The 13,484-nt window shown below is 36.4% G+C and overlaps 1 protein-coding gene across 2 annotated transcripts in view; it reads left to right on the forward strand.

Annotated features, from left to right (window-relative positions):
- Window positions 1–9,325, forward strand: part of LOC115432447 (nuclear anchorage protein 1) — a 53,327-nt gene extending 44,002 nt beyond the window's left edge. The window contains exons 5-6 of one of the 2 annotated variants that reach the window (XM_030153290.1): window positions 1–3,119; window positions 4,278–9,325. The exon at window positions 1–3,119 is cut by the window's left edge and continues 24,827 nt beyond it. In XM_030153290.1, coding sequence (XP_030009150.1) covers window positions 1–3,119; window positions 4,278–8,773 — 7,615 coding nt within the window. In that variant the 3' untranslated portion in view covers window positions 8,774–9,325. The other variant, XM_030153289.1, reaches the window with a different exon arrangement.
- Window positions 9,326–13,484: the final 4,159 nt, after the last annotated feature.

Raw genomic sequence — 13,484 nt, forward strand, 5'->3', positions numbered from 1 at the left:
AACTGTGTTGCAGCAAAACCGTGCAGCTCTGGATGAACATAAGGAAACGATGAGATGTTACACCAAGACAATAGAGAAAGTAAAGGCAGGGCTCAGTCGTATACGGTCAGATGTGGACATGTACAAAGAAGAGGAGGAAAAGGTTCTAAAGGACAAAAAAGATCTTGCAAAACTCCGGTCGGAGACAGAGCATAAGAGGGAGGATCTTGAAAAAGAGAAACTGGACTTCGAGATGATTAAGTCTGACATCCAGAAACAATTTAATACATTAGAACAAGATAAACGTTACATAAAGAATGAAAAACAGAAGTTGGAATTCACAAAGGCTGAGCTGGAAAAGAGGAGAGAACATGCAGAAAGTCTGTTTGAGCACATAAAGACCGAGAAAAGCCACATGAAAGAACTAGCTCTTCAAGTTCAGGTGAAACAAAATGAGATTCAGGATGCTGTCGATGCCATCACTTCAAAAGAGAAAGAACAACAACTGAAGGAAGATGAAATAAAAGTGAAGATGCAAGAGCTGGAAAACAGAAGGAGGAATTTGCAAGCAGAAAGGGAAGAACTGGAAGTGTTAAGGACCGTTCTACATGAAAAGGAAACAGAAGTTAGAGCAGCCGTGGATGACATGGATGAAGAGAGAAAATGGCTTCATACAATAACAGCTGAATGCATCAAGAACAGAGAAATGCTTTCATGTGAAAAGGAAAGAATGGAAGCAGAACAATCTGAGCTCAAGATGAGAGAAGAAGAGTTTATGAGTAAAATGAAGTTGGTTCAGTTTATGAGAGAAAAACTCAAACAACTGAATGAAAGAAAATGTGAGGAGATTGAGAATAAAATGAAGACATTACTGCAAAACAATCAGCGTGTTCTGAAGCTCTGCACCGTACTGGAACAAAAGCTGACGGATAATAAATATAAAGAAAACACAGCGTATTACATGGATCAGTTAGAGACAGAAAAGTGCAATCTGATGAGAGTTGTGTCAGATATTACCATGCAGAGACAAGAAATGAGAAATGAACAGAGGAAAATGCTTGAAATGGAAGCCGACATCAGAGATAAGGCCGTCGAGGTCGAGAGAAAAAGGCAGGAACTTGAGGATGTGATCAATGTCATTGCCTTGAAAGAAAAGAAGCAAGAGATGGAAAGAGAAGATCTTGAAAAGCTCAAGAAAGAGATGAAGCAGGAGAGGGAGGATCTTGACAGAGCGATTGAGACGATGAACAAAGAGAAACTGGACTTGGACGTGATGAGGTCTGACATCCAGAAACAAACAGACATATTACAACGAGATAAAGAAGAAATAATCCAAGAAAAAGACATGTTACAAATGACAAAGACGGAGCTACAACAGCAGAAAGATGACACAGACTGTCTGCTGGATGAGATAAACACTGAGAAAACCAACATTAGAGATATGTCCACCAAGGTTCAGATGAAAAGACAAGAACTTGAGAATGTGATCCATGTTGTTGCCCGGAAACAGAAGGAACAACAGCTTAAAGACAGTGAGATTGAGAAACAAACCAAAGAGCTGCAGAACTCCAATGATCTACTGGTGAGAGAAAGAGAAGAACTGGAAGGACTGAGGAAGGATCTGAACAAGAACAGAGAAGAGAACGAAGCTGCTTTGGATGATGTTAGAGAACAAAGACAACAGCTGAGTCAGATGAAAACGAGTGTGGACATGGACAGACTGATGCTGGACAAGGAAAGAGATGAAATGGAAAGAAGAGAAGATCAACTCCTGAGGAAAATAAACAGCATAGAAACTCTGAGAGATAAACTCAAGCAGATCAGTGACGAGGCACGAAAGAAAAGGGACGGATTTGAGGAAAAGGTGGAAGATGTGGAAAAGGTCTGTCTGGGATTGGAACAGAAGCTCATAGATCTAGATCAGGAGAGAGTAAAGATGGATGATCGCATGAAAATGATGGAGAAAGAAAGGGATGATCTGAAAGGATTACTATCAGATGTGTTAAAACAGAGAAAACAAGTAGAAAAAGAGCTGAAGGAAGAAAGAGAAGATCTGGATAAAGAGAGAGAAAGGATGAACAAAGAGAAACTGGATCTGGAGATGATGAGACTGGACATCCAGAAACAAATGGACATGTTAAAACAAAAGAAACTAGACTTAATGAAGGAAAAAGACATGTTGGAAATGGAAAAAGCCAATTTCCAAAAGAAGAAAGACTATGTTGATGATCTAGAAGATAAGACAGACACTGACAAAGTTCATGTGGTTCTTAAAGATCTGGAAAAACTCAAAGCAGAGCTGAAAGAAAAGACAGATGATCTGGATAAAGAAAGAGAGATGATTAATAAAGAGAAAATGGACCTGGAGATGATGAGATCTGATATTCAGAAACAAATGGACATGTTAGAACAAAAGAAACTAGACTTAATGAAAGAAAAAGACACACTGGAATGTGAAAAGGCTGATTTCCAACAGAAAATAAAATACAATCTGTCTGATGATCTAAAAACTGACAAAGCCATCATCGTAATTCAAGAAAGTCTCAAGAAAGATGTAGACGAACAAGACCCTGAAAAGTGGAAACATGAGAAAGAAGATCTGGATAAAGAGAGAGAAATGATTAACAAAGAGGAACTGGACTTGGAGAAGCTGAGGTTTGACATCCAGAAACAAATGGACATGTTAGAACAAAAGAAACTAGACTTAATGAAGGAAAACGATATGCTGGAAATGGAAAAAGCTGATTTCCAAAAGAAGAAAGACTATGACGATGATCTAGAAGATAAGACGGACACTGACAAAGCTGATGAGGTTCTTAAAGATCTGGAAAAACTCAAAGCAGAGCTGAAAGAAAAGACAGATGATCTGGATAAAGAAAGAGAGATGATTAATAAAGAGAGAATGGACCTGGAGATGATGAGATCTGATATTCAGAGACTAATGGACATGTTAAAACAAAACAAACTAGATTTAATGAAGGAAAAAGACACGATGGAAGGTGAAAAGACTGATTTCCAACAGAAGAGTTTGTTTGATGATCTAAAAACTGACAAAGACACCGTTGCTGTTCAAGTTCAGAAAGAAAGAGATGAACAAGATCTTGAAAAACTCAAAGCAGAGCTGAAGGATGAGAAAGAAGATTTGGATAAAGAGAGAGAGAAGATAAACAAAGAGAGACTGGATCTGGAGAAGATGAGATCTAACATCCAGAAACAAATGGACATGTTAGAACAAAAGAAACTAGATTTAATGAAGGAAAAAGACATATTAGAAGGTGAAAAGGCTGATTTCCAACAGAAGATAAAACCGAGTCTGTCTGATGATCTAAAAACTGACAAAGCCACCATTGTAAATCAAGAAAGTCTCAAGAAAGATGTAGACCAACAAGTCCCTGAAAAGTGGAAACATGAGAGAGAAGATCTGGATAAAGAGAGAGAAATGATGAACAAAGAGAAACTGGACTTGGAGAAGCTGAGGTTTGACATCCAGAGACAAATGGACATGTTAGAACAAAAGAAACTAGACTTAATGAAGGAAAAAGACATGTTGGAAATGGAAAAGGCTGATTTCCAAAAGAAGAAAGACTATGTTGATGATCTAGAAGATAAGACAGACACTGACAAAGCCGATGTGGTTCTTAAAGATCTCGAAAAACTCAAAGCAGAGCTGAAAGAAAAGACACATGATCTGGATGAAGAGAGAGAGATGATCAATAAAGAGAAAATGGACCTGGAGATGATGAGATCTGATATCCAGACACAAATGGACATGTTAGAACAAAAGAAACTAGACTTAATGAAAGAAAAAGACACATTGGAGCGTGAAAAGGCTGATTTCCAACCGAAGATAAAACCCAGTCTGTCTGATGATCTAAAAACTGACAAAGCCACCATTGTAATTCAAGAAAGTCTCAAGAAAGATGCAGACGAACAAGACCCTGAAAAGTGGAAACATGAGAAGGAAGATCTGGATAAAGAGAGAAAAATGATGAACAAAGAGAAACTGGACTTGGAGAAGCTGAGGTTTGACATCCAGAAACAAATGGACATGTTAGAACAAAAGAAACTAGACTTAATGAAAGAAAAAGACATGCTGGAAATGGAAGAGGCTGATTTCCAACAGAAGAGTTTATTTGATGATCTAAAAACTGACCAAGACACCGTTGCTGCTCAAGTTCAGAAAGAAAGAGATGAACAAGATCTTGAAAAGTTGAAAGATGGGAAAGAGGATATGGATAAAGAGAGAGATGAACAAGATCTTGAAAAACTCAAAGCAGAGCTGAAGGAAGAGAGAGAAGATTTGGATAAAGAGAGAGAGAAGATAAACAAAGAGAGACTGGATCTGGAGAAGATGAGATCTAACATCCAGAAACAAATGGGCATGTTAGAACAAAAGAAACTAGATTTAATGAAGGAAAAAGACACATTGGAAGGTGAAAAGGCTGATTTCCAACAGAAGACTTTATTTGATGATCTAAAAACTGAAAAAGCCACAATCGTTCCTCAAGAATGTCTCAAGAAAGATGTAGACCAACAAGACCCTGAAAAGTGGAAACAAGAGAGAGAAGATCTGGATAAAGAGAGAGAAATGATGAACAGAGAGAAACTGGACTTGGAGAAGCTGAGGTTTGACATCCAGAGACAAATGGATATGTTAGAACAAAAGAAACTAGACTTAATGAAGGAAAAAGACATGCTGGAAATGGAAAAGGCTGATTTCCAAAAGAAGAAAGACTATGTTGATGATCTAGAAGATAAGACAGACACTGACAAAGCTAAGGAGGTTCTTAAAGATCTTGAAAAACTCAAAGCAGAGCTGGAAGAAAGAACAGATGATCTGGATAAAGAAAGAGAGATGATTAACAAAGAAAAACTGGATCTGGAGATGATGAGATCTAACATCCAAAAACAAATGGACATGTTAGGACAAAAGAAACTAGACTTAATGAAGGAAAAAGACATGATGGAAGGTGAAAAGGCTGATTTTCAACAGAAGATAAAATACAGTCTGTTTGATGATCTAGAAACTGACAAAGCTACCGTTGCTATTCAAGTTCAGAAAGAAAGAGATGAACAAGATCTTGAAAAGTTGAATGATAGAAAAGATCTGGATAAAGAGAGAGAAATTATGATTGAAGAGAAACTGGACCTGGAGAAGCTGAGATCTGACATCCAGACACAAATGGACATGTTAGAACAAAAGAAACTAGAATTAATGAAAGAAAAAGACACACTGGAATGGGAAAAGGCTGATTTCCAAAAGAAGAATCTGTCTGATGATCTAAAAACTGACAAAGCCACCGTTGTTATTCGAGAAAGTCTCAACAAAAATGTAGACCAACAAGACCCCGAAAAGTGGAAGCATGAGAGAGAAGATCTGGATAAAGAGAGAGAAATGATGAACAAAGAGGATCTGGACTTGGAGAAGCTGAGGTTTGACATCCAGAGACAAATGGACATGTTAGAACAAAAGAAACTAGACTTAATGAAGGAAAAAGACATGTTGGAAATGGAAAAAGCCGATTTCCAAAAGAAGAAAGACTATGTTGATGATCTAGAAGATAAGACAGACACTGACAAAGCTGATGAGGTTCTTAAAGATCTGGAAAAACTCAAAGCAGAGCTGAAAGAAAAGACAGATGATCTGGATAAAGAAAGAGAGATGATTAATAAAGAGAAAATGGACCTGGAGATGATGAGATCTGATATTCAGAAACAAATGGACATGTTAGAACAAAATAAACTAGATTTAATGAAGGAAAAAGACACATTGGAAGGTGAAAAGACTGATTTGCAACAGAAGAGTTTGTTTGACGATCTAAAAACTGACAAAGTCACCGTTGCTGTTCAAGTTCAGAAAGAAAGAGATGAGCATGATCTTGAAAAGTTGAAAGAGGATATGGACAAAGAGAGAGATGAACAAGATCCTGAAAAACTCAAAGCAGAGCTGAAGGATGAGAAAGAAGATTTGGATAGAGAAAGAGAGAAGATAAACAAAGAGAGACTGGATCTGGAGATGATGAGATCTAACATCCAGAAACAAATGGACATGTTAGAACAAAAGAAACTGGAATTAACGAAGGAAAAAGACACAATGGAAGGTGAAAAGGCTGATTTCCAACAGAAGAGTCTGTCTGATGATCTAGAAATTGACAAAGCTACCATCGTAATTCAAGAAAGTCTCAAGAAAGAAGTAGACGAACAAGGCCCTGAAAGGTTGAAAGATGAGAGAGGAGATCTGGATAAAGAGAGAGAGAAGATAAACAAAGAGAAACTGGATCTGGAGAAGATGAGATCGAACATCCAGAAACAAATGGACATGTTAGAACGAAAGAAACAAGATGTAAAGGATCAAAATGTCAATATTGATGAGAGAACAAACATTAAAGATCTGGCATTTCAGATTATGACACAAAGACTTGAAAGTATGAAGAATACGATTGATGTGACACAAAAAGAACAAGAGAAACAGAATAATGAGGTTCTTAAACTAACAGAAGAACTACAAAATAATCTGAGCACTGTTTTATCAGACAGAAAAGAGCTGGAACAAATGAGGAAAGATCTCGAACTAAAGAAAAAGGACATTAAAGCATCAGCGGAAAGAATCAGAGAAGAGACAGAACAGCTGATTCAGATGAAGACAGAACTCACAAAAGAAAAAGAAAGTTTATTGAATGAAAGAAAACAGATGGAAAACTATGGAAAATACTTGGAAAGTCTCTGTGTCAAACTCAAACGGCTACGTGAACGAAAAAGCGAAAATGTGAAAAGCAAAATGCGGCAATTAGAAGAACAGGATAGAAAAGTTTTACAACTTTGCACTTTATTGGAGCAAAAGTGTAAAGAGCTGGATCGAGAGAAACAGAAGGTGGCAGTGTGTAGGGACGTGATTCTGAGAGAAAAAGAAAGTTTAAACAAAAAAGGGCAATATGTTGACAGGACAGAGTTTGATCTGAAGCAATTTGACGCATTACAAAAAGAAAAACAAGATGTGGAAGAAGACAAAGTCATGTTGGAAATCACTAAAGAGCAGCTGCAGTTCAACGAAGAGAAGCTCGTTGGTGTCCTTGATGAGATAAACAAAGAGAAAGTCAATATTAAAGAGCTGGGTGAAGAAGTCCAGAAAGGTAGAGTCAGACTGGAGGAGGTTATCGATGAACCGGTGAAGAGAAGTCACGCCATAGAGGAAGAAAGAGAAGAAATGGGTCGTCTGAGGAGGGAAAAAGAAGAAGTTAAAGCAGCGACGGAGGATGTCAATGAAGAGAAAGGAGGACTAGGTCAAAAAATGAGGATCAGGATAGAAGAAGGACTGTTGGATGAAAAGGATGAAAAAGTAAGAGACCTGCCTGTGCTGAAAATAATAAAACAGCAACTAAAACGGCTGAATGAACAGATATGTAAAGACAACAAAAGTAAAATGGATCAATTAGAACAAAGTACAAAATATATACAACATGTGTTTGCTGCATTGGAGCAAAAACTTGAAGAACTTAATGAAATGAAAGAAAATGTGGCTTCATACACTGAGCTGTTGAAGAAAGAAAAGACAAGTTTGATAAACAGATCATCAGGCGCGGAAATGAAAAGGAAGTCAGCGGAAGGTCTTAAAGAATCCAAAGAAAAGTTGGAGTTGGTGGAGTTTGACCTCCAGAAACAAACTGAAATATTCGAACAAATTCAACAAAACATAGAAAATGACAAAGAAGAGCTGCGAAAAGAGAGAGAAAAGCTCTGGGATGAGACGAACTATGACAAAGAGCGACTCGATCACATGAAAGCGAATATTGAGAAGGAAAAAGAATTGCTTTTGGATGAAAAAAGCAGGTTGGGGGAAGAGGTGTCTCGTCTGAAAATGAGAGAAAATCGACTTTTAGATGCGTTTGACACTGTGAGAATCCTGGCAGCTCGACTCAAACAGCTGAACCAAAGAGCACACGGCGAAGTCCAAATGAATATGACAAAACTGGAGCTGAAAAATGGAGACATGCTCCGGCTGAACAGGGCAATTAAAGAAAAATGTGATGAAATCGGCGGCTACTGCGACATGGTACAGAGGGAGAAGAAATGTGCAGCGATGAAGCGTGACAAGGCCGTACAAACCGAGGAAGAAACACAAGATTTGATAAAAGAGGCCGGATTTGAAAAACACCATCCAGACCGAGACGGTAAAGCTGTAAAGGCAGATCAGCAGGTAAAAGTAGAAGAAGCGGAACAGGAAGACAAGCATCCAGGTGCAAAGCAAGATTTATCCAGACGGGACTATTTACGGCAGCTGTGGAAGGAGACCAACAGGGAACGAAAAGAGATTGATCTGATGAGGCGAAGAGGCCATGAGATGAAAAACAACCTGGAGAACAAACTGAAGGTGATCGACCGGTTCGTTAAGAAAAATCTGTCATCTAAAGAGACGGAAAAAGTGGGAAAATCTACAGAAACGAAACAAAGACTAGAAGAGGAACCATGTCAGACTGAGCAGGAGAGAAACCGCTTCACGTTAGATGGAAAATACACAGAATTAGAACAACTTCAGGCTCAGATGCTCAGTGAGATCGACAAACTCAACGCCAGAAAAGAAGCCTACAGGACGCTGAAAACTAGAGACAAAGCCAATCAGACTTTCCAAACAGATGCAGATAAAACTCTTGCGGAGGATTCTACGGAAACCTCTAAAGCAGACGGAGGCGAAGTTGACACGTCTAGCGGACTTTTGTGTCAGATCCGACATTACTGCTACCGCTGCTGCTGCCCCTGCTGCTCCTGCTGCAACCAAGTGTGTCCAGAAAACACATAAAACCATCAATAACACACCGGTTCTACTGTTCGCACACAAGTATTTTATGCAATTGGAACACTTGTACATTAGTTATTTCTTTTTTTTTTAATCAGCTACGGCTGCAGTTTATTAAAACACGATCTGTTTTGACAGTTACAAATACCGAAAATGTATAAATTAAAAGCTAAGTTTGCAGTAAATTATATGACTACAAAGTGTATCTTACAGCAGAGTAATGAATAAGTAAGCTCTCTTCAAATATGAGTATAAATGTGTGTGTAGGAAAAGGTTCTGCACCATTTCTTGCTTGTTTGCATCTTAATTATACATTAAAATAAATGATTACTCAGTAGAAATAGCAGCTCTTAATAATGCAACTGTCAATGAAAAGTATTTACTCAATAATAAGTGATATATACAGTGCATTGGATATGGACAAGCCATCTAATAAAAGTTATTAGGTATGGAAAATCTGTAAAAAAAACAAAAAAAAACATATTTCATATGCACAAATGCAGAAATCATGTTAAATGTTTGCCTCTTGCTGTGAAATAAAATGATCCAAAACAACGCCGGCGTCTGTATTTATTTGCGTGACAGTCATTTTTGTTACAAACACACATTAGCTTAGATTCATCAGTCTGTGACGAATACTTCTTTGTTGAATTATTGGCACATTATATTGTTGATAAAGATTAAAAACAGCGACGAATCCATTCTGGCAAATAAGATAAAATATTTCATTTCAGAGAAGAGAAGAACATGGATTAACTGATGTGCATGGTAATGTGTCATTTACAGAACGGATGCTGCTGCGTGTAATTGCAGCAGCATGGATCCAATTTACTTCCAACAACTTCAATATTTTAGATCTTATATTGTCTTGTTTCAACATTAAAGTCAACACACAAAGTCAAATCCATAAAGATGTGGTTTTTACCGTGCAGGGATGGTGTCTGTCCATCAGTGTCAACACAATTACTCTTCACCGAATCGTGGTTTTGTATTTGAGTCTTCTATTATTATTGAACCCCTGCACATAAAATAGAACACAATGAGTATAATGTCCAGTACCCACAATGCAATGTGGCTGACTGGCACTAATCATCACTCTGTGGAGTTGAATTTACACTGGATCTGTGCAGAACTTTACACTGACTTTTAAGTCTACCGCTAAAAATACTCTGTCTAGGTTCAAATAGCTTGACTTTACTGTGGAAACTCCAAGGTCCACCCACATCATTCACCATCTTTGGTTGATATGTTTGCATTCTTAACATTTAATAAAAGGTCCCCATATATTCTCAAACACATGCTTTTTAGATTTCAAAATGGGTGCTTTTATGAAACTGGGTACATTTTGGTACTTTTCCAGCTTTTTAGACCTAATAATAAAAGGTAAATGTAGACATATTTCCCCCCAGGATGGACCTAATGATGACCTCAGATAAATGCAAAAAAATTATACTCTTGCTTTGAATCATCTTATTATAAGGAATTTTTAATCAATAACTAGAGCAAATGTCCATGACTGGTAATACTACTACTACTACTACTACTCCTCCTCTTAAATAATGTCTTTTAAATTAACTTTAAAATCACATTTTATTGCTGTTGAATTTAATGTCTATTTCAATTTTAATGATTATATATTTTAACTTTCTCTCAACTTAAATGTATTTTTATGCCTCTCCTGTGATGTTTTTATGTTTAACGTAAAGCACTTTGAATTGTCCTGTACATGAAACGCGCCATACAAATAAACTTGCCTTGCCTTACTACTACATATACATCATCTTATACCAGTGGTTTCCCAACCTTTTATGGCTCGTGACCCCATTTTAACATCACAAATTTCTGACAACCCTAGACATTCAAAACAGAGATTTTATTGTATTTTTTTGGCTAAAATGAATTTCTTTTTGATCATGTAATAGTTTGCTGTACTATGTTGAAAATAAATGTTAATTTTAGATGACATTTAGTCTATATAATGTATGTTATTATGAACGGAGGCCGTAAAGCCAGGTGTAGATTACTGCACAAAGTGAGAATTTTATTTTCTTTGGTCAGGATATGTACAATCAGTCCAGTTTGTATTTACAAGGCTGACAATTAATACTGAACAAACAAGAACTCAAACTATGAATTATGAAAGAGCTGCAGCATCTGAGACTGACCACAATGAACATTTGAAAGATAAACAGAACCACAGTGCTTCAGTTTCAGACTCACAGTTTGTCGTATCTTTTATGTATTGGGATTGTCTCTTTCAGCTCACCACATATTTTATTTTATTTTTTTATCAGTTATTAGAAATTTCAGGTGACCCCATTTGAATTCCAGGCGACCCTAGTGGGGTCCCGAACCCAAGGTTGAAAAACACTGTCTTATACTCTATTAACACCGCACTGATGCATGGAATCATCACGTTAAACAAAACAACAGCTAATACGAGCAGCTAGCCTACAACACCAGTCTTCATAATTTAAAGCAATATATTACATAGACGCCATGTTATCAGTGTTGTCAGTACCAGCTGTTGCACTTGATTCCTGCTGGTAGCCTCAGCTCCTTTGGCCGTGCAGGTCTTGCCAGGGTCAGGCTCCATGGGTCGACCAGCTCCATGCTCCTGCTCAGACTGTCCTCCTGGGTCTCCTTCTCCAACGACAACACCAGGAGGCGTCGGTGTAGTTTCCGGTTTGGCTGAGGTGACTGTTTGTACCCATAATGAACTAGCAAAGAAATAGTAAGCCAGCTAAAACTCAGATCTACTTTCAAAAATATGTGGTATGGTATGTGGCTGTAAAAAGTTTTATGTAAAAAAAAAACTATTCTGTACTTTCTGTATTTTCAAAATGTTACCAGTAAAATTATTATTATTTTATATATATATATATAAAGTTAACGTTGTTGTAAGCAAAAACCTGCCAAAACACCCAATATATTGAATGACTTTTTTTTTTTTTTTTTTTTTTTTAATTTTAAAAATCTTAAACAACATGATATGGCTTTTTTTTTTTTTTTTTTTTTTTTTTTTTTTTTTTTTTTTTGCTTGGATTATGTTAAAAGGACTAATAAACATTTAAATTCCAAAGAATTTGAATTTTGTGGCTAGTTTTTAATGGGTGAGGTTTAAAATCAAAACCAACGCTATATGAAAAAGCTAAAGAATTCAGTATATAACAAAGACTAGCACATGGCCAACCATCTGCCAGTCTATTACAGGAGTGTTTGTGATATATTTATTTAATTTTGTGTATTTGCTGAGTGCTGCAGCCCCAGATGAAACCTGTTCATACTGTTAATGAAGCTCAGTAGTTGCATTTTACAAAGATTGTGTAAACCAGGGTCAGTGAGTTCTCTGAAGCTACACACAACTCAATGATACAGAAACAAAGCAAGTCATTTTATTGCTTTTTTTATTATCTTTTTGACAGACTAATTTCCTCCTGGGCATAAAATGTGATATGACTATGTTTACAAAGTAGTTTCAGCCTCTTCCTGCTGAATAACTCTTTCTACAGACTTTCTCTGAACTATTACAGTGTGATGTTTTTATTGTTGAAACATCTCAGAGTGGATTTAGTCAGAAAAATAAAAACACAAACACTTTGAAATGATCTTGGTGGTTTTTAGTTTTAAAGCCATGGATGTATAAGTCCACATCAATACTAGATTTCATAGGGTTTTTGTGCTGTTCATGCAGTTTTTATTCTAGTGGTAACAGTGCCACCTACTGGATAGAATTATGAAAACATGTACTTGAGTTCCTTTCCAATAGTGGATCAAGTATTCAGACTCCTGACTTAAAGAACAAATACCACAAGTAAAAAATACTCCCCAAAAATACATATATTCATTAGTTTAAGTGTATTTTATCAGGAAAATGTTCTTTTAATATGAAAACTGAATTATTGTGCAGTAAAATGGTGTCTGTCAATATTTATGTCTATGGGTTAATTTTATTGCTGTGCATTTTTAAGATAGAAGATTTTTTGTTTCTTTTTTTTTTTTTTTCTTAGTTTATTACAAATTTGGAGATACGTGGATGTCATTAGACAATAAAAAAATATATATATATATAATCTCAACTGTAACTAAAGCTCTCAGATGAATAAAGTGAGGAAAATAGGGCAAGAATTGTGTGAGATGATATGGAATATAAGGAAATGGAAATATTTATGTTATAGATCTCACATTTCCATTTAAATAGTAAAAGTACTTCGTTGAATTAGTTTTTGTTTTTTTTTCTTTGTTTTTTACAGTAGATCATTACATGTTTGATCTTAAAAGTGGCTGTGCTCTACTTATTTTGTCCTAGAAAACCAGTGGATTTGCACAATTCCATTACCTGAAAACAGATACACACTTAATGCACTGCGGTTGTTGTTAATGGTATTAATGACATGTAAGTGTCCTAATTAAATATCAAAACATTCTGATGTAAAAAACCTAGGTTTTAGCTGGTTATAGTAGTTGACACCTATCAGCAGACTACAGACAGCCCTGATTTATGGTCCTATTTCTTTTTTTTTTTTTTTTTTAGTTTAATTGCATATTTAAAGTTTGCCGTTTAACCCATAAAGACCCAGTGCTACTTTTGTGGCAGTTCCCAAATGAAATTTTCTGTCTTTTTAATCTTCCTAAGTGAATTATCACCATTTATTATATTATCCTCTGTATTTTGCATTTTTCCCCTGTAGACCATGTGTTTTCCTCTATTTAA

Source organism: Sphaeramia orbicularis, chromosome 14 (genome assembly GCF_902148855.1).
Source record: "Sphaeramia orbicularis chromosome 14, fSphaOr1.1, whole genome shotgun sequence".
Lineage (NCBI taxonomy): Eukaryota > Metazoa > Chordata > Actinopteri > Kurtiformes > Apogonidae > Sphaeramia > Sphaeramia orbicularis.